This window comes from Hordeum vulgare, chromosome 6H (genome assembly GCF_904849725.1).
Source record: "Hordeum vulgare subsp. vulgare chromosome 6H, MorexV3_pseudomolecules_assembly, whole genome shotgun sequence".
Lineage (NCBI taxonomy): Eukaryota > Viridiplantae > Streptophyta > Magnoliopsida > Poales > Poaceae > Hordeum > Hordeum vulgare.
In genome coordinates, this window is record NC_058523.1 from 11,843,371 (window position 1) to 11,865,748 (window position 22,378).

Sequence of the window (22,378 nt, forward strand, 5' to 3'; positions counted from 1 at the left end):
GACAGAAGCTTGCGGCGGCGAAAAAGTATTTTCGTGGATCTCCTCGTAGTTTTGGATTTTTCTGGAATTTATAGACGGAAGAGGTAGGGCAGACGAGCCACAGGGGGGGCACAAGACTGCTAGGCGCGGCCCCCTGGCCGCGCCTAGGGGGCTTGTGGCCTCCCCTGGTGGCCTCTGCCTTGGTTCTCACGTCCCCTGCGTATCTTCTGTTCCGGAAAAAATATTTTCGGAACTTTTATTCCGTTTGGACTCCGTTTAAAATCCTCCTCTGAAAAGGGTCAAAACATGGAAAAACAGGAACTAGCACTTGGCACTGAGTTAATAAATTAGTCTCAAAAAAGATATAAAAGGCATACAAAACATCCAAAGTTTGACAAGATAATAGCATGGAACCATCAAAAATTATAGATACGTTGGAGACGTATCAGCTTGATATTGTATCATACCTTTGTTTAGTTTTATAATATCATCGGGATCACCGATTCATGGGCAGGTGAGTTGCTGCAAGTTTTTTCTTCATTTTTTCCATCTTTCTCCTCGTCTTTGTCTGTGACGAAGCTTCTCCTCATCGTACCTAGTCCGGTGGCCCGTCGTCCCCGACCATGAGGAAAGGTGCACCATGCGGTGACCCAACGCTCTGATTGGCAACAAATTATTGCGGTGTTGCATATACAAATATATTTTACAACAATTGAAGTGCATCACCGGAGTTCAAAGGCATGAGGAGTAAGGACTTACAAAAGTGGCTTTGATAGGTATAGTCATGCCCTTCATCTTGTCGGTGTCACAATCCTTGAAGATTTCCATTGCCTAACCAGCACGGAGGAGATGCGGTGATATTTAACTCAACACGGTGTCAAATCGACCAAAAATAGAGGGAAATAGAGGGGGCAGAGGCGATGCGGTGATACCTAACTCAACACGGAGGAGAACAGGACGGGTACCAGAATAGGACAGGGCTCTCACCACAGCCGCCGACGTCGCCGAGAACGAAAGCGTCGCCGCTGCTGTCACCCAGAACAAAAGCTCTGCCGCCGCCGCTGGCTCACCACCGGGAATGAAGAGGAGGGAGCAACACAGGCTCAGACAAGGATACCCATTCGGACAGGCACAGGGACACGTTTGACCTGATGCACTGACAAGTGGGGTCCGTAACTAGATGCACTGCCAAGTAGGGCCCGTACTTAAGTGGATAAGTTGTGGGTCCAGCTTCTAACAGCCAATGAGGGCATCAGTTCAGATTAAGGGTCATGTCGTGTGTGGGATATTTCCTCGTTCACAAATGTCGCACCGAGGCAATTCAGACGAAAGACGTCGCACTCCTTCCAATTCACCTCAAAAACGTCGCACAGAAGCTATTTGCCCCAACGTACGGAGGCAAAACTAGCCGAGAAGAGGTAATCATGTAAAAAAATAACACTAAGCTGCACCACAAGAAATTCTCGCAAAAACACGCTGAAGATGAAGTGTTCAAGCCACGGAGTTCATGTGCCTATCCGTGTTGTGTGCAAAGTGAGACATTGTGCCAGCCAGGGGTGTTGACTTCAGGGTTCTCCACGAGAACCACAAAAATGGTCTCCTTATGGGTAACAGATGACGACCTATACCACCTAATCCTTCAAAAAAATAGTTTCAAATAGACACACACATCTATCTTGGGAAGCATCAATATGATCCGCTTAACATCATCGGATTTGACTTGGTTTTCTCCAATAGCTCAATATAGCTGAATACAGGAAAATGATTATATTCATATGACGATAGCCTGATAGGTCTGGTAAAAAGGTCCACATATATATCGGCAAAAGAGAGTTTCATAAGGAGTTAAGTCGCTCATTTCACCTAACCAATAGTATGAGACGGAAACCTCATTAGAAAGTTGTGAGTTACACCACATAATTACTGTGACAATTACTGGACAGGCAAGAATTTGTTTTGTTAGACACAAGAAAAAAGAATAAAATACTTGATTATGTCGATATAACTTAATTTGACAACATATTGGCACTCGTTTCTTTATTGTAATTAATTGGAACGACTACACAGTTAGCATACTTGAATACAAAAAAAAACAATATTTAAGAATTTCTTCACACTGATATGATGGTAAGATAGCAGCCAGAAAAGTATGAGACTGGCCCATACTGATGTTGAGGTTGCAAAGCACCATCATTAACTGTGAGACACCCATCATTAAAGCGCACTTCGCTGCATCATCACATGTGGTTCGCCAGGTTATTCCTGGTAGGAACTCGGACATTGCCGAAATATTCACTGAGTTCGCGGTAGAAAGTACTCGACGGTATTAATGATGGTCAAGCCCCATCCAGCCGAGTGTGGTGCACACAGAGTTTTGCACTAGGTGAATATTTTCCTGAGTTTAATATGGGCTCTGCTGAGTTTCTTCCAAACTCGGTTAACAGTGCGATTCTAGTAGTGACCGGGGGTCGAGGTTACTGCATCATCGTAGCAGTAAACCATTGAATAAATTACTACTCCCTCTGTCCCAAAATAACTGTCTCAACTTTATACTAGTTTTAATATAAAATTATACTAAGCTTAAGACACTTATTTTGGGACGGAGGGAGTACTTTTCATCACAAGTAAATAAATAAGAAAAATGGCAATGGATGGCTTAAAAGAGATTCAATTTTGTTTCTGTCCAACCACTATCCGTTTCTCCCAATCCAGATTACAAGAAACTTTTCATCCAAGGCAAAAGTAACAAATTCTAGCACCGAAGCTTTCTTCACCATTCACCGGAGCAAAATGGACAATATCATGTTTTCTTTTTGTTCTATGTATGCTCCCACGTCTGGTCCGTGCCTTCAGAGTTCAGACCTTCAAGTATTATAAAGAATGGGTCAAAGTGCAGTAAGGATATAAGGACATACTGATCGAGTTGGCACAAAAGATGATCCTAATGGATGATCGACGTAAAGTACTTGTGACATTAATTCTGGAGTGTTCCACAGTTGCACACCCATGCTAGTATTTTTTTAAAAGGCCAATGCCAGAGAAGAAATTTACAAAAGCAAGGGCAGTAGCCCAAAAGAATATTCCAAACAGGTAAATATGGGTTTTAAAAAATAAACAGATAAATATGTCAACTTCATGGTAACAGCCTTATTATTCTCACCGTTCATTAAATATTTTCCTACATACTTTCCAGAAGATAGTTTAAACCAATTTTTGCAAAAGAATGCTCATTGCTGGGGACGGGAGAGTACAGACAAAACCATGATCTATTTTGCTTAGTGTTTTCTTCCTCACTGTCGCTGTATATGCTAGCATAACTTTTATTTGTTTCAAACATCATAACACGGACCATAGGATAATTCATGGTCACATTGTTTTGCCTCTAAATATATCACAAGACCAATGAGCACAACCTAAAATGTAGTATATGATATCCTTTATACTATTCGTATTCCCATCAGCCGTGAATGTAACCTAACCAATTTGATGCTCTGCACAGAGACACGAGCTACAACTACATCTTGTTTCAAGAAAATTACAGAAAAAAGATGACATGTATGGAAATGAATCTCCTCATCAAAAAGTAATTTTAGCACTTCTGCGACTAAAATTGGAAGTTGTAAATAACCACAGTAAAATGTTTTGCATCATTATATTACAAATTTCTCTGTATGAAGAGCATGAAGTCAAGCAGTACAATTTCATAAAAGATATGCTTTGCTAATATGCAATTGCTATTTGTGTAAGGTTTCAGAAAAAACATTGAAACTTTGGAAAGGAATATGCAATAGAAATATTTAGAACAACACGTACCAAGTGGTGTTCATAAGGTTTTCGAATTCAGCTGGAGTTAGCCAATCTAGCGTCTCATCTGTGACTACTCCTCCAGCTGATGTGCCAGCTGTTCCAAAAGTAGTGCTCTCCCAGTTCGAAAACTCACCGCCAAGGCCTTGAGGCTGCACTGCACTGGTCTGACCATCTCCAAGCATTTCCTTCGTCATCTCCCCGATTGCAGCAGTCTGCATTCCTTGTGGCATGTCCACGGTTGCCGCATTCTTAATTCCATGGGTCACGTCCATGGTCACCGTATTTTCAGTGACCTCGTTCTCACCCTGGTACCTTCTGCGTAGGTCAGCACCATCATCCTGAGGCCAAGGCGACATAGATATCCCTCCATTTCTACAGTCATAACTGAGTCGATATAACTGTGGTACAAGCTCTTGTTGCCTTGTATGGTTTGGATTATCCATGGCACACACAGTGTTACTTGGAAATAAATTGAAAGTGGGAATTGGCTGCTGTATTGGTTGTGCTAGGTTGGACGAAAATGATGCATTTGACATGATCCCATCTGTTAGAACTCCACCATGACCACCATTACCATCAGCATAACCGTAACCATAACCATTATCATTAAGATTACCATAACTATTACTGTTGCCACTACCATACCGATAACCATAACCATTAGCATTGCTATTTCCGTTGCCATTACTAGTACTAGATGTTGGTCCCTTAATAGCAGCTCCACCAAGACCTGTTGTGCTGCTCCCATTTGCATAAACGCCCAAACCAACTGGTGATGTACTACCACTTAGCCGGCTTATTTGGTTAAGATTTCTTGCTCCCAGGGACCTCATGTTGAATCCAGAACTTCCCTCACTATCTTGAGATGTCGAATAGTTCATCCAAGAATCGTTAGAGTATGATAGGCTAGTAGTGGGCGTAGTTGATAGCAGATCAAATTGGGAATCCGGTTTGTATTTCTGAAAATTCAAATATGGTGGAAACATCAATAAGTACTATGTTCTTAGGTAGTGGGGTAACTTTTCTTATAATGCCACGGTCATATAAATCTTGTATGAAGCTTATTTTCAGAAGGAACATCAACTAGAAAGTCAAAATCATACCTGAAGATGGCTGCTGACTTGATCCATAGTTGCTCTTACACTGTCATGCTCCAGAGGTTCTCTTATATTTTTCTGAGTATTGTCTGCAATAGAAAAACAAAGTATACCAGGTCGGGTAGAGCTTAGAGTTTCGGAAAAGTCAATATGCATCCAGATATGTTATTTATTAATTTCAGGCCAAACATGTTTAATTCGCCCTAACACATTGGCTGTAGGTCCATGTTAATTGTAATAAGAAATCATCTAAATGATCAGAAGTAAAGAATACATATTAAACATGCCAGGCAACGAGTACTAACTAAGTCAAAGGCATGCATGGAATTTTGTTATAGTATACTAAAAATGTTACAATTGTAGCAAAACATTTCTGTTCATAGAACCATAGTATTATTTCAAGAATATTCTAATTATTATATGATATAGAGGCAAATATGCATTTAACTTGCTATCATATAGTCCCTGAATCTGCATGCATTCTGTTGATGAATGGTAGAGAGCATATGTGACGATAGCCATGTGAAATAACCAAGATAGTGTAAACAATGTATCTCGTCTCGCGTGCCTCGACCGACCTGGGAGACTCACACCACCACCACTTTGATCTCCCCTCGCTGTCCACTGTTGCCGCCACCCATGCTGGAGGCTGTGGAAGGCTTTCCCTGGTGGTGAATGTGGCTGATGAGTGGGTTGTGCAGTCATCCAATACACACAACACGGACCTTGATTTTGGCAAATGGTGAGCTTTAGTAGCCCTCCTATGTTGCCCGGAAGTTCCTTCTGGTGGAAGATGCACGGATCTGGCCCGTGTCGGCATGGTCTAGAATCCTCCTGATTCGGGCTTGATGTGTGGCCTTTTGGCGCGGGGCGCCTTGTCCCCATTCTACTTTAGTAGGGGCTTGGGCTACCTTGCAGTGGGCATGGTGGCATCTTGCGGGGGTCGTGGTAACATAGAGCTGGCGAGGTCACTCGTTCTGGTGCTACAAGACTCGACAGTGGGCATGTTTTGTTCAGGAGCAAGGTATGCTTTGTGTGAAAATCTTGTGCCGGCATTCTCAATACTAATGATGTGGAGGCCATAGGGGGGCATATTCCGTCTTGAAGGCGTTTGTGTGGACCTTGTACACATTGCTCACATGAGTGCTCTCCATACGAAAGTCTCAGATACAGCTTCTGGACTGGACGACGATTACGATGTCCTCGACATCGTAACCTCCTTGGAGGCATAGTTGGAGTCACAGATCACCTTGCTTGTTTGATGCCTTGGTTGGAGTATACTTGGATGCTGGCGTGACATTTGTGGCTACAATTTGCGGTGGTTGGCATGGATTGTGGTGTTTTCTCCTAGTGTTTTGTAACTCTAGTTTTCATATACCGAGGTATGCACACTGTCTGTGGAATTCCCTAATATTCTCATCTAAATCTAGGTTAGTCAAACCATGACTCACCATGGATCACCTTGCTCCCTGTAAAACCCTTGATCACCTTTCTCCCTACAAACACCCCTCATCCTCCTTGAGCGTGTCTTCTGGTTGCAACAAGATGAGAAGCCTCTCCCTTTCTTAAAAGAATGAACATGGAAGCTAAATTCCTCCCCCATGTTGGTCGTATCGATGAGATTCGTGTCTGCAAGCGGCAAGTCTTTCCATCCTTGTATCTCTCATATTGTTTCTTTCTTTTCATGTGTGGTATGTTATCACCTCATCCTGTATTCTATTATAATCCAACCTCTACCATTTCTTCTTCTTAATGAATGATTCTTAAAAAAAGACATATATATAAGCAATGAATTAATTGTGAAATGAATAGACTTGCAAATGCAAAAGTTATACATGGGGCAACTAGAAAGAATACCCTTGTGAAGTATGGGATATATTTTATATTACGTTTATCTGAGGGATAATTAAAGTGCCAAATTGTTGCACATAATTTGAGAAGGACATCCCTACGATTGTAACATCCAAAGCCCCCAAACCTATACACTTGTTTAGGAATAAAGGGACTACCATGTACAAGATGGATGTGTATTTTACCATAAGGGCGAGCACACACGAAATGTCGATGGAACTTCAAGTGTAGATTTCATGACTTTGAAGCCGCCATCGCGACGAATGAAGAAATTTTATGGACGAAGCATAAAACATGACACTTCGTTTCTCTATCCATTGCCTTATACATTTGTTGTGCCACCTCAATTTTGAGGTAGGCCTATGTAATTTTGAAATAGACGAGAACAGGGTGATTTTATAGACCATATTTCAAACCGAGTCAGGGTTGAATTCATACCTCCGAAGTCTAGACAAATTTCTTCTATGTCCCTTCATAAATAATGCCCCTAGGTAGTCACTGGGAAACAGGCTTTGTTTAGATACAAGTTTCACATAGATGCAACTTCCTATACTTCCTATGTCGAGTGACCTAGCCAAGACTTCTTACGAAACCCCAACTTTCGTTTATGTTCATTTATATTCGCAACATCTATATTGCATATCATAGTTCTTACTTGTTGTTTCATTGCTTGAAAGGATTAGATCTTGATTCTCAAGTTGATCATGCCCTTGTGGGGTCAATAACCGTTGTGGTGTTCGTTTAGCGATTCCGGAGGAATGACATCGTCAGTTGTTGTAATCATCGAATCAGTCTCCTCCCAAATTGATGAGTGTTCATCATCAAAGGATGTGGACACCCATATTTGCTACCTTGATCTACACATATTTCATGTTTTTCCTAGTTATGCATGTCTAATTAGGCAAGTAAGAGTCATCCATTGTTATAAGACATTAAACTAGTGTGACGATCGGAACACGAGAAGTTATCCAAGATATGTCAACCACCACATATAATCTAGACTTGCCTCGGCGTACTTCCTTCATCTTCATGTTAAACATGGACATTGGGGCCTTAACAAAGGCAACATGTTGAATATACTTGTGTTCCTTGGCTAGGCCTTACTTTGTGAATGCACGGGTAGTGAGATTAATGGGAAAAATTACTACCATTTTTGACAATACTCTAATCAACAGTGGATACTGAAGTGCAATATATTTTAGGTGAGAAGGTACCCTAACAATTTCACCCTACTTAGAAACCAAAATATGCTAAACTCTTAGCACGTTGTAAACCCTAAAAACTCATCGTTGTCCCGCCGGCCCCGTGTACATCTCGTGTGAAATTCTGATCACCCAATAGCCTAACGTGTCTCGGGAAACAGGAAAGTAGCATGTCTCATGCATGAGACTGACTGGACAACGTTGCACGAATGTTGCCTTTGGAATATAGTTGCCTCCAAAACTTTATCGTTGTGGGAGTGACACACGCGTGATGTGGTCTCTTAGGTCGCCTTCGTGCAAGTAATCCTCCCTTGCTTTGCACGGGTGGGATGCTTGGTTGGCTTGACCGATTTAGGCCACTAAATGCATGAGCAGCTTTGGACCCGTGTCTGCCGGTAGATCCCCCGTCGTTCCACGGTCGACTATTGGCGTCGTGTCTCACCAATCGTGTGGCTTTGTATCGCTGGATTTGGAAGTGATTGCATATAAGTACCAGACCTACGGGAAGTGGTGCTTTGCATAATTGTTACCTCGCGGCGGACGCCCTATGGGTGTTTCGCTGTGGGCGAATACCGCTTGCGGCGTTGCCTCGTAACACCGGCATGTAATGTGCCTGTTGCTATCAAGGCAACCTCGCTTGTGTCGTTGCTCTTGGATGTTGCTCACGATAAAGGCCCATGGCCAATTTTGTTGCCTCAACCCGACCCAAAGCTCTCCGAACTGAGAACTAGAGTTGCCTCTACCTCTCCAAAGTTACGTGGTAGGATATGCAACTCTCTGCGCCGATCCTCAAGAAGGATGAGTTATGCCCGCTCAAAAGCGACAACCGGAGTTGTAGTAGAAGAGCGGAGCCTCAACACACATATCAATAGAGATGCATGTTCATTGTCTAGGCTCCTCAATGGTTTTCACTACGTTTGTCGACCTAGAGTAGGAAGATGGTTCTCACCCTTCTAGTAACCAACTATTCTAGCTATTCTAGAATAGGTGGTTTCTGAAGGTCGATATGATCTCTCATGCTGTAGACCTTTCTTGGGCATTTGACTATTAGTTTTCATGCTTGATTTCTTGAACCTCGTTTGAAGAAAAATAAACTAAATCTTTACGGGTGAACTTACTCATGTGTTTAGACATGGTCTGAGCATGGCGACATAAGAAAAGTTATGCACAAGGTTCACGCCATATCTGCCTCCAATCAACGCTGGATCTTGAAGAGGTACTTGCTTAGATAGACAACACCACCCAAATAAGGTATGAACTTGCGTGTTCATGACATAATGCTCGCTATCAAAAAGTTGGTTAGTAGAGATATGAGGTTCAACACCCATGACAATGCATAAGAAATGACAAGAAAGGCTTCTTCCATGGTCCGACCAAACATTCTCATTGTTTTTTGCAAAGAAGAAGAGAGCTTTATTACTCGGAAAAGGGTTACAATTGTCTTCATTAAGATACAATTAGGCAACAAGAGTAGCAAACAATTTGCACTCTTAGTGTGACCCAAGCAAAGTTGTCTAACCTCTCGATGACACTTTTTTGTGTTCGATCAATCTTGTTTGGTAACAAGTCACTATCTACTTGAACCATTCCCTTTAGCTCTTTATGATGAAGCCGATCACCGCACAGTCCATTTTCGAGCCTTCACTTCCTCTTAGTGATATTGCAAATTCAAAATGATGTAGTAGCCGCTTATGAGTAGGCATCATCACCAATTTGAGATCTTCCAGAACAACATCGGCTTCAGTTTCTATATCTTGTGCAAACTGGTTGAGGTATGTAGCGGTAGGCCAAAACTAGCACCCATCAGTCAGAATACCTAACGACCATGACAATTCATGGACAACCATCGATCCACAAACGATTAATGGTCTATTGGCCATTGCAACTTGTCATGTTCCAAACGGGCCATCGCACAACCATGGGACGATACGGTGCTCATATATGGTCTTTCTCACCGGCAACAATCACATGATTTCGCTAGTCCACCGAGATTGCCCGGAAGACCTCAAACAATCAAGTTGGTCCTCTATATAGAATATCATCTTCAATGGGTAGTTCCCAAGCTTCAACCATGGCATTCCAAAGAATATACTCGATGCAATTAATAGTTCCCAAGCCTCCACCATGGAAGGCGTCTTCTCGATCATACAAAATCGAAGAAATCACCCTATGTGCTACATATGGTAACTTCTTATTGGTCAACATTGCGTGAAGACCACCAAGTACCATGTTGGCCCATGTGAGGAAGTGGTTGTCGACAATATCAAATGTTGACACACTTGCATAACCGAAGGTACATGAGCTTTCCTCGATCTATGTGACACTAATAAATGTTGAGGAAGTGTAATTTTTAGGTGAAAAATAGTTGGAAAGGTTCGTCATGGTACTATGCAATTACGGTACTAAAACCCATGTAATCAAAAAAAATGAAATGTCAACCAAATCTTGAAGATTCCAAGTCAGACATTTTTTGCCACTATTTATTAGGTCCACATCCACCTCAATTTACTCATGCACCCTGGCCAGGCATATCCTCTGAGACAGAAACAGTCTCATGTGGCTTGGAGAAGGGAGCACTCGTACAGAGCGTCAACCATGCCCTAGTTGAGAACTCAAGTAGTTCATATAAACTAGTCATAAACATCTTTTACATAGATTGTCTTTTGTTCCTCAATCTCCTCCATGATAAGTATCATCACACATAGCTTGCAGAAAGAGAGGACTCAAAGAGCAGGAGAGATGATCCGGTTGCACTATATCAAGTAAAGAGAGAACCTAAATGACAGTTACATTAACTGAAATGCACACTACATAAGATGTTTTCTACATCAACTACTAATATTTTTGTGAACACTCGAAACATGCATATATTTTCATTGATAGTACGAGAAAACAAATATAGAATAGTTGCGGGGGGCACCACATGGGTAGGGGTAGAACAAGGGGTTTTCAACCATCCAACACGCAACAAAATGAACACGCCTCTAGCCCAACCTCAAGAAATGAGTGGATGAAATAACTAAAACAGAGCAACAAAGGCCGCGTCACAACCAAAGACAAACAAATCAAAGCAAGACAAAGACAAGAGGCCTAACTGATCAACGCGCCCTCCACCTAAAAGTGCCCAGGAAACGACAAGTGTACATCAGGAACCGCTAAGAACCAAGGAAGGCATCATCTAAGAGTCATTAGCAACAGACTACATTGCCCCAAAGGCTCATGCGCACCACAAAGTACTTCATCGGAAGGGGGTGAAGAACGGAGCAAGGAAGGTGGCAGCCTCCAAGCAAGGACACATGGTTTTGCACGTGTATGACAAGGAATGGGTACCCTTTTGATGCCTCTGGGAAGGGGTAATGACCCTCGCGGGCGACATCGTCATGAAGCTTTCGCTCAATACCCAGTAGGACAAGGCTTGTTGCCACTAGGTCATCATGAATATTATGACGCGCTTGGACGACCCTGCCAGTGGAGCCGCCCAAAGATGGCTCAAACATATGTCCCAATAAGACCTTCACCATCTAGATCGTCGTGTGTACATTGTCATTATCCACCGCAGGGGAGGAGAGCCACAATGCCTCCATAATTAAGGCACCACTTCAGGTAGCACCACACAGGCCACCTTCGTCCATAACCCACCTGGCGCAAGGCCACAGGGCCACCAATAGAGCGGGATGGGAGGTGGTTAGGGTGTCAGGGTGGACCCTAAGCACCCTCCCCCTTCGCTGGTAGACAGGAGTTGCGCCCGATGTCAATAAAGAGATTCATCGGGAGGTCGAAGACGTGGTATATGAGGCACACGGGGCGGGAGTAGGCCACAAGATCCAGCTTCGGGGAGGAGCGATGTGGGCACGATAGAGCATTGACGCCCACATCAGGCTTCGAGGAGGAGAGGCACTGTCAGGTCGATGCAGCGCAGTCCCGTCGCCATCGAGGTTTTCCCGGCGACATCCGTCGATGATGGCAATGGAAGATGATGTACTGGGTCTGGCCATGGCTAGGGTCCCTACTCGAGCATCCCTCGGAGACGACACACACCCGGGGGGGGGGGGAGGGGTGGGGGGGGGTATGCAAGGTTTTGGTTAGCTATCGACTACTACGAAATTACCTATTGTGTAGATCGATGTTCGCCCTTCACGAGAGGTACGATATTATATATAGGGCTTGCACAAATCTAACATTTGCACATATAGATCATCATATATGTCCTATTTAGTAACCGAGTTAATGGTGATCCATGCACATAGCCCCTACCCAAAGTGAGAACACTAAGCGTAATATAAAAGAAACCATGATGAGTTGATAATTGAGAACTTCATATGCTCTAGACTATACCACTAGAAGCCATGACAATTTTTTCCTACAAATAAAACAAGCAAGTACTTACTGGGGGCCTCACTTGTATATACTCTGTCTGTCACATTATCTAGCAGTGCGCATAGTTCCTGGTGCTAATACTAATGGATGAGCTGGATGCTTTTTTTGGACGAAACTAGGAGAGCAGCGATTTGGTCCCGGGTTCAGATGAGCCCGGGCATGAACATTAACGTGATTTAAAGTGCAAAAGGATTCCGGGTTCAGTTCTTTTTGTGGTGCGAGATGTTCTTGTGCGTGAACTCCGTGCAAATTTTTGTGAAGTTTGCAAATTCGAGAAGCTCGTGGCAAAAAAGACAAATTTGAATGTGTGGGAAACTTCTGAAAATCACACTGTTCACGTCTGATTTTGTCTTTTTTCCCACAAGCTCCTCGAATGTCTAAACTTCACAAAAATTTACACAGAGTTCAGACACAAAAGCATCTTGCACCATAAAAAAATTTAAAATATTTTGAACTATTTTTCTATCGATAATTATGTTACTGTTCATCAGGCTTATGTGAGCCCGGGCTCCGGTTTGAATTATCGCGAAACTAGCCAATTCTTCACAGCCTATCTCATGCCCACATGTGTCCTGTCCCACCACCGCAGTATGTATAGGGGTGGTCAGTTTCGTCTAGACACGCACAGCTGTGCAAATGCACACTATAATGTGAAATTTGAGCGAAAAAAATTATGTGCACCATAAAGTTAAATGGAGAGGGTATGTTATATATGGTACTCACTATCTCTTATTAAAATCACAAAATTCCAAAGAAGGCATGCGCCAATAATCATCCAAACAAGCCAGGACTATGCCAGTATGGCTGATAATTGAGCACTTCATACACTCCAGACTATACCACCACTAGATGCCAAGTCCATGCTTTTGGCCTCCCACATGCACATATATATGGTACTCACTATCTCCTAGTACATCAAAATCACAAACTTGCATATGCATGCATGCATTCATGCTTACACATTGGTTACTGGCTAGTAAATGAGTACGAAGAAATAAAACAGGCAGAAACAATTATGTCTAATCGATCGCAGTTAGCACAAAGTGCCAAACATGGAGATATTATGAATCATATATTTCATTAAATTTCACGCACCTTCCGTTCCATTGAGCTGCTTCTGTGTAGCCCACTGGAAGTTGATCTTCTTGGAGGTCCTGCCATCGAAGCCCCCGTTGTCTGAGTGGTCCACTTCCACTGGCCTCTTCCTCGACGTGCCATCCTGACGGACGACATGGATGCAGCGAGGATCGGTGTTTGCCGGGGTGGCGGTGGCGGTGGTGTTGAGGCTTCGCTCCTTGACAGGACGGCGGACCACGTCGTCGACCAGGGGCTTGGTCAGGAAGCGGCACGCCATCTCCACGGTCTGGTCGCCAGAGAACACTGCACAAATACATGCGGATCCATCAGTATCAGACATCCGTATCGTGAAATTTTGGATATAGATAATCTGATCACGTTTAGCAGTAGTAACTGCTACTTTCTCTTGAAAAAACGAGAAGTAACTGCTCCTCTGAGCGTTCTCGTCAATTTCCCTGTTATTCTGCCGGAGTCTTGTTAACCAGGAGGAAAATTGTCTAGCATCATTCAACAAACGAAGAGGAAAATTCTCCAGCATCTTGTATGGAACGTGATGGGGCAAACGAATTTTAGATTGCAATCAAGTTAACGAGACTAATCTGTTAACGAAGAGGAAAAATTCTCTATCATCTTGCACCGAACGAGGTCTAGATTTATCTGGTAAGTGCAGATCTACCAATTGCAATTTGTACAAACAAGATAAGGATTAACACATGTACATCGATCCCTTTCGAGATAATACATGCAGAGAGGAGACGAATGCATACCTTGTGTTTGGGTCATGGTCTGCATGTGGATGGGGTCCTCGGCAAGCACCCTAATCCCCTGGAGTGAACCCGCGGCATGTTCGTAGTTCTCCATGGTTGCGCGAAGCAGTGCTCGAGGGCGAGAAAGAAGTGAGGCCGTTTCTACTGAAAGTCTCACGCCCGTCTGTGCTGATTTGAGGGGGAGAGAGAGATAGAAAGAGAGAGAGAGGGAGAGCCGGGCAGGGGTGCTGCACGCGGCGCGCGTGAGATGTGGTCCAAATATTTGGACCCACAGTTACCTCAAAAAAAAAAAACTAAGGACTGAAACATTCTGTGGGCAATTTTTGAAACAACCTGATATAGAATATACTACTAAGGTAACAAAGATATTCTTTTCTTATAATAGAACGAGCGTATGCAAAATAAAATTATTTATGTATTTTTAAAATGTTGATATATTTAATTTTGTGTTCATCTGTTGGAGAAAATATACATGGAAGTTCAAAGATTTTAATTTTAACAAAAGTGTGCATATAATTAGGAAATTATTTATATATTTTTAAAGAAGGTTCATGTAAGTGCCACCCATTTTGAAAACATATTCATCGAATTTAATAAATGGTCCATGTATTTGAAAAGCATCATGAAGGAAAGCACACATAGAAGAAAATAAAGAGATAAAAAAAAAGAAAAAAAAGAAAAAAGGATAGAAAAACCAAAAGAACCAAAAAAACGTGATCCTCAAATATGGCCGAAAAAGGCCCCCGCGTCGCTCCGTCCCCAGGGGCGACACGGGCGGCGACCGCGACCAACAAACCCCCGGCGCCCCCACCCTCCTCCTCCCCTCGCCGTCGCTAGTGCCTCCTGCAAGCAAAGCTCGCGTGGAGCTGGCCGCGGCAGGGCCGGTTTCTCCCACGGCGGCGTCCTCCACGAGTTGGGCATCTCTTGGTGACGGCTGGCACATCGTCACGGCTCTTGCGTCGGCGGTCAGGGTGAGGTGGGCGGCCTAGGAGGCGTGGGCTGCTCGACTGTTGCGACGGCTGTCCAAGTGTGGTCTTGGAGGCTCAGATCGGGGCGGTTCCGATCTGTCCGCTCCGGCGACGGGGCTGGTTGTCAGGGTCTGCATCGGGGCGGATGGTGCACCGGCTGGTGGTTCGGCGCGGAGGCGCGTGCGCGGTGGAGGAGGCATGTCCGATCTGGGCTGTCGGATCTAGCCAGTGTGTTTCTGTCAAGGTTTGTGTTGTGTTCCAGCCAGCGTGGTGCTGGTTGGAGCTACTAGTCTCCCTCGTGCACTGGACTCTATGTGGTGTAGGTGGTCGTGTCGGTGGTGTGTCTAGCGGTGCCACCCATTCCTAGATCCGGTTCGTTGGTGATTGGTGGTGGTGGTTGTTCTGTTTCGTCGACGTTTTGCTCGTCTCATCGGTGTTGTGTGGCTTGATCGACGACTCCTGGGTCCGGCGTCTTTGGTCTGCTTCTGTTAGAGATTTCTCTCTGTTGGCAGTGGTTGAGCTCCTTCCCCGGTGCTTGTATAGGTGAAGAAGCTTAGCGCTCTGGGCGAAAAGCTTTGGTTCGATAGGGACCGAAGGATACCGGCGACATTGCTTCTTGAAGTTGTCGTCGAAGAGTTCCTCCCCTTCACTAGATCGTGGTCTGTTGGTTCTAGGGTTGCCGTGGAGGCTGTTTGGTGTGGCTTGACTTTTCGAAGGTCCTCACACTTCTTCAGGTTGTGGGCATTTTGGTGGTGGAGTTGTTGTGGGTGACTCTGGGCGAGAGCCTTGGTTCGATGGGGGTGAAAGATACCGGTGACGATGCTTTTTGAAGGCGTCACCGAAGAGTCCTCACACTTCTTCAGGTTGTGGGCATTTTGGTGGTGGACTTTGAGTTGTAGACGTCGGCAAGGGTTGCACGATTGTCCTCTGTTCAATCATGTGTTGTAAGGATTTTTCAGCCTAATTCCCCTTATAAATTGAACCATTTTGTCTTGTTTTTCCTCTCTCAATGAAAATCGTCAGTCCTTGCACGTCAAAAAAAAATATGGCCGAAAAACTAGATCTCGTAGAGAAGCCGTCAAGAAAATAAAAATTCTGAGAAGTGCACTACCACCAAAAAATGGCCCATCTTCAAGAGGGAGATGGAAGGCGAACGCTGACACGGTTCAGGTCGAATCAAGGGAACACATCAGTTGGGCAGATAAGCCTCCTCCTGCTCGGCCATATGTTTGAAGGAAAAAAAAAAAGGAACTAGCAGAAGCTTAGCTAGTAAGCAAAAGGGGCATGCATGCAACCGCACTCCCGTTTCTCTCCCTATCCTCTTTTTCCGCACACTCTCCCATGCGACATATTGGAAAAAGTATAGATGAAAGTTAGAAGATTTTCATTTTAACGTGTTCAATATAAACGTTTTTACCCTCTTTCCACGATGTGGTTTTAAACCGTCACATTGTCTGTGTGGACGATGGGCGGCCTATCCCCACATGACAGATGAATCATCGGCGATGCCTTCGCGAGTCACACACGCTAGGCAAAAATAGATCGTGTGCGATTGGCAGGGCCATCACAAATAGAAATATTGTTGAAGTTGTATGAGATGTGCTTAGCATCCCATACAGGAAATCACAAAGATACATCTTCGTTTTTATTGTACATTGCATACAATTTTCTGCATAACATCGTCTGTGATAGGGTTCTCCATCGAACGCAATAATTCTAATTCTGTCGATTGCATTATTCAATACATCACGCACGATGCCTGGAAGAAACTGTTTGGCATAGGCATTCCCATCACACACACTTGTTATGTGATAGGATGGCCTAACGCATACAATTGTCGGACGGAAGTCGATTGTGATTATTCACTGATCCAACACGTCAATTTTCTAGAAATCGTGTAGTTTTGTTGACGTCATCGCCTATGGTGTTGTGTGAGAAACAATCGGCAATAGAAAGCCCTAATAATCAGCCTAATTATTCTATTACTTTTAATTCATTTAGTGATCAAATTGACCTTTCATATCAAACACACAATATATTTCATATTCGTATTACAGCAACCAGGATTTCATAATTGAATTACAGCAGAGTACAACATCATATAGGTATGTACTACCTAGCTAGCCAATCAAATAACAGGGTCAAGTTTCAAATGCAACATTAATATTCTTTGGGAAGTAGCATCATAGATCACTACTCCCTCCGTCACAGTTTAGAAGGCACAGTTAAACTTGCGTGCGTTTCCAAAACAGAAAAGGTTTAAGGCGTGAAAGCAATTACTCTCATTAATTAGTACCAGTACTACTCATGCATGCGCCCTCCTAATTTGCTGCTCACGCATTAGTACTAGTATTTTCTCAGTTGATTAAGCGCATTAGCATCTACACCTACTACATCTCACAACCAATCGGTGACTACCTTGGTTCCAGAGATTTTCCAAACATGCCTTCTAAACCGTGACGGAGGGAGTAGTAGAAAACATGGCTTTGGTCCTGATCAGATCAGAGCATTAGTCTCGATCGTGTTACGAACCGGGACTAATGGGAGCATCAGTCGCGGTTCGAGCGACTAGGATGCCGGCCGGGCCTCTGTAGGCATCAGTCCCGGTTCAGTTTGGACCTTTCGTACCGGTCCCACACACCAACCGGGACTAAAGATGTTGTTGCCCTTTAGTCCCGGTTCAATTTGGACCTTTAGTACCGGTCCCACACACCAACCGGGACTAAAGATGTTGCTGCCCTTTAGTCCCGGTTTGTGTCTGGAATCGGGACTAAAGGCCTAGCCTTTAGTCCCGGTATTAGACACAAACCGGGACTGAAGTTTTGCCTATATATATCCACGCCCCCATCTCCTTTGTTTTTTTTGGCCGTAGAAGGGTGGGAGGTGTGTGCTACTCTGTTCTACCTCCTATGCACATGAGGTGTTTGATGAAATGCGCAAGCCACATTTAAGCTTTCTCCTCTCCAAGCTCGTCCTTCAAGCTACATTCTCCCCAAGATTTGTCTAGGTTTGGCGGTGCACCAACTACACAAGTGTTCTAAAAGGTTAGCAACTTCATCCTTTCATCTCTTACTGCTCGTTTAGCTCATTTCAAATGCCCTAGAAGTAGAGTGGTTTGTGGGTTTTAGTGAAGGAGTGTATGTGGGAGTTCATTTGATTTACATGCACAATTTGAGCTCAAATTAAGTTCTTAGAGTCTGCACATTTGTAGATTGTCGACCCGTCCCCGTCCTCACCTCCGTCGACGATAAATAGACATATGATTCTCGTCTAGAAAATTGTTGAAGCAGCAGGCGAATATTGAGCCTTCAATGATATTGAAGGTCCTTGCAACATTAGGCTAGTGCCTGTGGATGATTGCCCGTCCATCCTTCGTCCTTTTGACGAAGACTTCAAGACTATACAGTGGGTGTTGTATGAATACCTTTCTCGTCTATTGACCATACGGGTGGTTTGAGACGTAATCATCGATGAAACTACCTTGAAAAGGATTGAAAACAAAGATATGCATAACTATCTTTTCTAAAATTTAAAATGATGCAAATGGAAAAGGACAAGGTGAAAGAGATAGTATCATCCTATAGCTGACTGATGTCTTCTTCATTATGAAGACAAACAGCTTCTTGTTTTTCGTCGCTAGTTTCTTTATCTTAACAATCATTATAAGTTTCTTAATTTGACTGATATTCATGGATACCTCATTTCTCCACATGCAAAAAGGATCAAATAGTGGGTCTAAACCTCTTATAGCAGGATGTGCCAACTTCGATTGCACAACAATGAGCTATTAGCCAAAGGACCATGGATGTGCCAACTTCGATGGTAGACTTCACTATGTCCCATTGTTTTCCATGTAACATATTTAAGGTAGATATTGATAAGGTTATAAGTGAGATTTGACATATTATTAATAAAATATGTTAATAAAAAATAAGCGCATTGCAGATCCAACAAATTAATTCGAGCCACATAGAAAACCCACCTATCTAAACCATGGTGCTAAGAACTAGGAATAGAGCAATTGTATATGTTTTACATGTATTTAGTACATCCAATTTTGATTTATTTCTCACATGCATAACCATACAAAATTGTACCAACAAAAATCGAACATCACATTACAAAATTGAACTAAATAGTTAAATGATCACCACAAAAAATAAAGAAAACAGTTAACTGTGTACCACATTGCACAATACAACATACTAAAAGGTCAAATTGCAAGTAGTATTACATTGGGAAGTTCATTAGAATTTCTATATAAAAGGCAGGAGCAGCACATGCAACACGTAAACCAAACATGCTTAACCGGTGTATCTAGGTGAACATAGGTCCTTAGTAATATAGCTAAGAAAAATAAGCTATTCCTCACCGCCAGAGATAACGTTGATGATGGGCTCCTTAAACTTGGAAGAGTGTGAGGCCTCCACGTCGCGGGTGCCCTCCTGGTAGTGGTGAGCGAACTGATTCTGTCCCAGCACCAACCTACCGGCTCTGGAGTTGAGGTACGCACCAACCTACCGGCTCTGAGTTGAGGTAAACACAGCCACACTGAGAAAACACCTTGTAGTCTTCGTCAACGGCACCGGCGGTGCCCTCGAGAAAATACCACGAGCCGTCGTTTATATCAGCCAACCGTGTGTGGCGCCATCCGCGTGCAAGTTATGCATGGTGTCCTCAACAGCGAGGTGCTCCTCCAAGATTTGGGGCCGCCACGCATGGCAGCCATCGCGGCCTCATCCGCGCCTGTAGCCACGATTTGCTTCTGTGCTACCAAATGCTCCTTGAGATTCTGGCTATATTGCATGCACCATGGCTTTCAGCGGTGATTTTTTGGAGGGTGGGGCGCTTATTTGGATGGAAGGTGTCACAGCGGATATCGGTGCATATGAGATGGAGGAGCACGGGTGGGGGAGAGGGTGTTAGGAATATCCATGATCTGATACATGTCGTGCTGGTGCACGTAGAATCACCTACAGCTATAGGACTCGAGTATGTATGAGAGTAGGATAGCTTGCATGCTCCTATCTGGTATATATATGTAGTATACCCCTTGTAATCAAATCAGACCACAAAATATTACAAAATTATAGGACCGACACGGTCGTGTTGCCATCAGTGCGCATAGTGTGTTTTCTCGCGTGAGTTAGTACGGGTGACTTTTTTTTGAAAAAGCCAGCATCGCTGGCATTCATTGATAATAGGGGAAGCAACGGCAAAAAACAAGGTGGTGAAGGTCCTAGGACCGAAAGATCCGAAGATCAAAGAAAAGGAAAAATAGCAGCCCTAAAAAGTTGCAGCCTAACACTCGAAACAACGCACACTAGGCAGCGCCGCTCCGACACCCACGATGAACAATGGTGGAAAACAAGGCGAGGTTGGCCTCACTACGGGTCACCGAACGAACCGCCTTCCACGCATCATCGTATACCACCGGTCCCCCACTGCGGCTTCGACTTCACAACAACAGATAGTCGAGGCAACCCCATGTCACGCAAGAGAAGAAGAGCCGGCTACCAGGACCAAGGCCACACCTCCGATATTGCTCATCGTCGTCATCGTTGCCACATAAGACACTGCACACGTCCAGTCATAGGAAGCAGCAAAGGGATTAAAGTCTTCATGACGGCGCCCTAAAGAGGGGAACGGCGTTGAAGACGACACCATCGTTGTCCGACCCTATAGCAGGATATGGGCTTTCTCCCGAAGGACTTGATCCAGAAGAACTGGCTGTGAGATTCCCAGTGACGCCTCCAAGAAGGATAGCGATGCCCGCATGCGCTGTTGCCGTCGTCCGTTCAGCAACGGCCAGGCTTTCACCCAAGAAGCCACTCCTGCGCAGCAGGCCGATGTCGACTTGTACCTCCATTGGACAGTGCACCCCTCACACAGCAAGCACACCACCGCTGTGCAGGGCTACCAGCAAGCATTCCGACGATGGTGTGCCTGCAGAGACCAGTGATGAGGACATCAACACCATTGTTACACCTACAGTCCCAGCTGCTATACATATTGGACCCGTTACTACAGCTCGCGCACGCCAATTGAATTATCAGGTACTTTCGTTTTTTGGAAATACTGCCTAATGTTCGTGAACATATGATGCTGCCTAAGTTAGATACTTTTGTTGTACTTATGAATGAAGAACTTAGCATGGACAAGAAGGATATCCGTTCGAGCGGGATCAAGCATGGAGAAGAAGGTGCACGCGCGGGAAAGAACAATGGAGCTTTCACTGGTGATTTTCGCACTTTAAAGCCACCATAAGGAAAGCATGAAGGCTTGGATGAAATATTCAAGACGTCAATTTATAAATTTCGTCAATAGGCTATTATAGGCGTTACGCCACCTTATTTTTGGGCCAGGCCCATGTAATTTTGAAATACCATAGTATATGCTGTTTTAAGAGTCCGTATGTGTGGGGAAACCGAGTTTAGGGCTGTTTTTGGACCCCCCCCCCCTCCTCCAAGGGTCACAAATTGTCTCTCTATTCCCTCATATATACAACCCTTAGGCCACCGTTTAGACTTGGGTTTTGTTTAGATTACAAGTTCGCCATAGTTGCAACTTCGCGTTCTTCGTTTGTGTTCCACGATCAGACAAAGTCGTCACAGAACCCCACTTTCATCAATAACGCTTTCCTCTTATATTCACAATATCTTGATTGCAATCTGAGTTTCTTGCTTGTTCTTTGTTTGCGTGCAGGAAAGAGACCTTCGTGGTCAGGTTGATTGTGCTCGGGCATGGTCAATAACCTTTCGGAGTTGGTTTAGCGATTCCTGAGGGGCGACGTCCTCACAGTTCGTAGTCAGATCGTTAAAGTCGACTCTACCAAAACGAAACCACCATCTCATCGAAAGAAAGGGACAACTTCGTCTCTATCAACTAGATCGGGTCCTGCACCCCGCATCCAGCCGCGGACGGAGCCTCCCTGTTCCAGCAAGCGGCAACCAGGCACTACCAGCAGCCGACAGTGCCCCCTCGGGCAGCCAGCACCAGTTGACCTGGCAGATCCACGCCTCCCTACGCCGGACTGCCCCGACGCGCCCACCACAGCCCTCGCATGCCGCCCTGCTCCCTCCAGCGTCGGGTCCCGCACCACCGCGCCTCTGTGTCGCGTTACATCTCCTCAGATCCACGCCGCACCGCATCAGCCCGTCTTACGCATGCCCTCTGTGCCTCAGAGCGCACCCACGCACCACCCCCGCCTCGTTTGCGCTGCAGGAGGCCGCCGCGAGCCCGTCGTCACATTG

At 44.5% G+C, this 22,378-nt stretch overlaps 1 protein-coding gene across 1 annotated transcript; it reads right to left on the bottom strand.

Annotated features, from left to right (window-relative positions):
• Window positions 1-2,612: 2,612 nt before the first annotated feature.
• LOC123403547 (cell wall protein IFF6-like) lies at window positions 2,613-14,370 on the bottom strand. The gene is made up of 5 exons (XM_045097475.1): window positions 14,158-14,370; window positions 13,409-13,693; window positions 4,890-4,972; window positions 3,793-4,745; window positions 2,613-2,841 (listed from the first exon to the last, which is right to left on the bottom strand). Exons 1-5 carry the CDS (start codon window positions 14,249-14,251, stop codon window positions 2,829-2,831), a joined length of 1,428 nt encoding a protein of 475 aa, XP_044953410.1. The 5' UTR covers window positions 14,252-14,370; the 3' UTR covers window positions 2,613-2,828.
• Between the last annotated feature and the right edge of the window lie 8,008 nt (window positions 14,371-22,378).

What these genes read in the sequence shown, in the direction of transcription:
- LOC123403547 (XM_045097475.1), bottom strand. Translation starts at nt 14,251, where the DNA reads ATGGAGAACTACGAACATGCCGCGGGTTCACTCCAGGGGATTAGGGTG. An exon ending in GACCATGACCCAAACACAAG is followed by an intron (nt 13,694 to 14,157) that starts GTATGCATTCGT and finishes GTATTTGTGCAG; the next exon opens with TGTTCTCTGGCGACCAGACC. An exon ending in GCAGCTCAATGGAACGGAAG is followed by an intron (nt 4,973 to 13,408) that starts GTGCGTGAAATT and finishes TTTCTATTGCAG; the next exon opens with ACAATACTCAGAAAAATATA.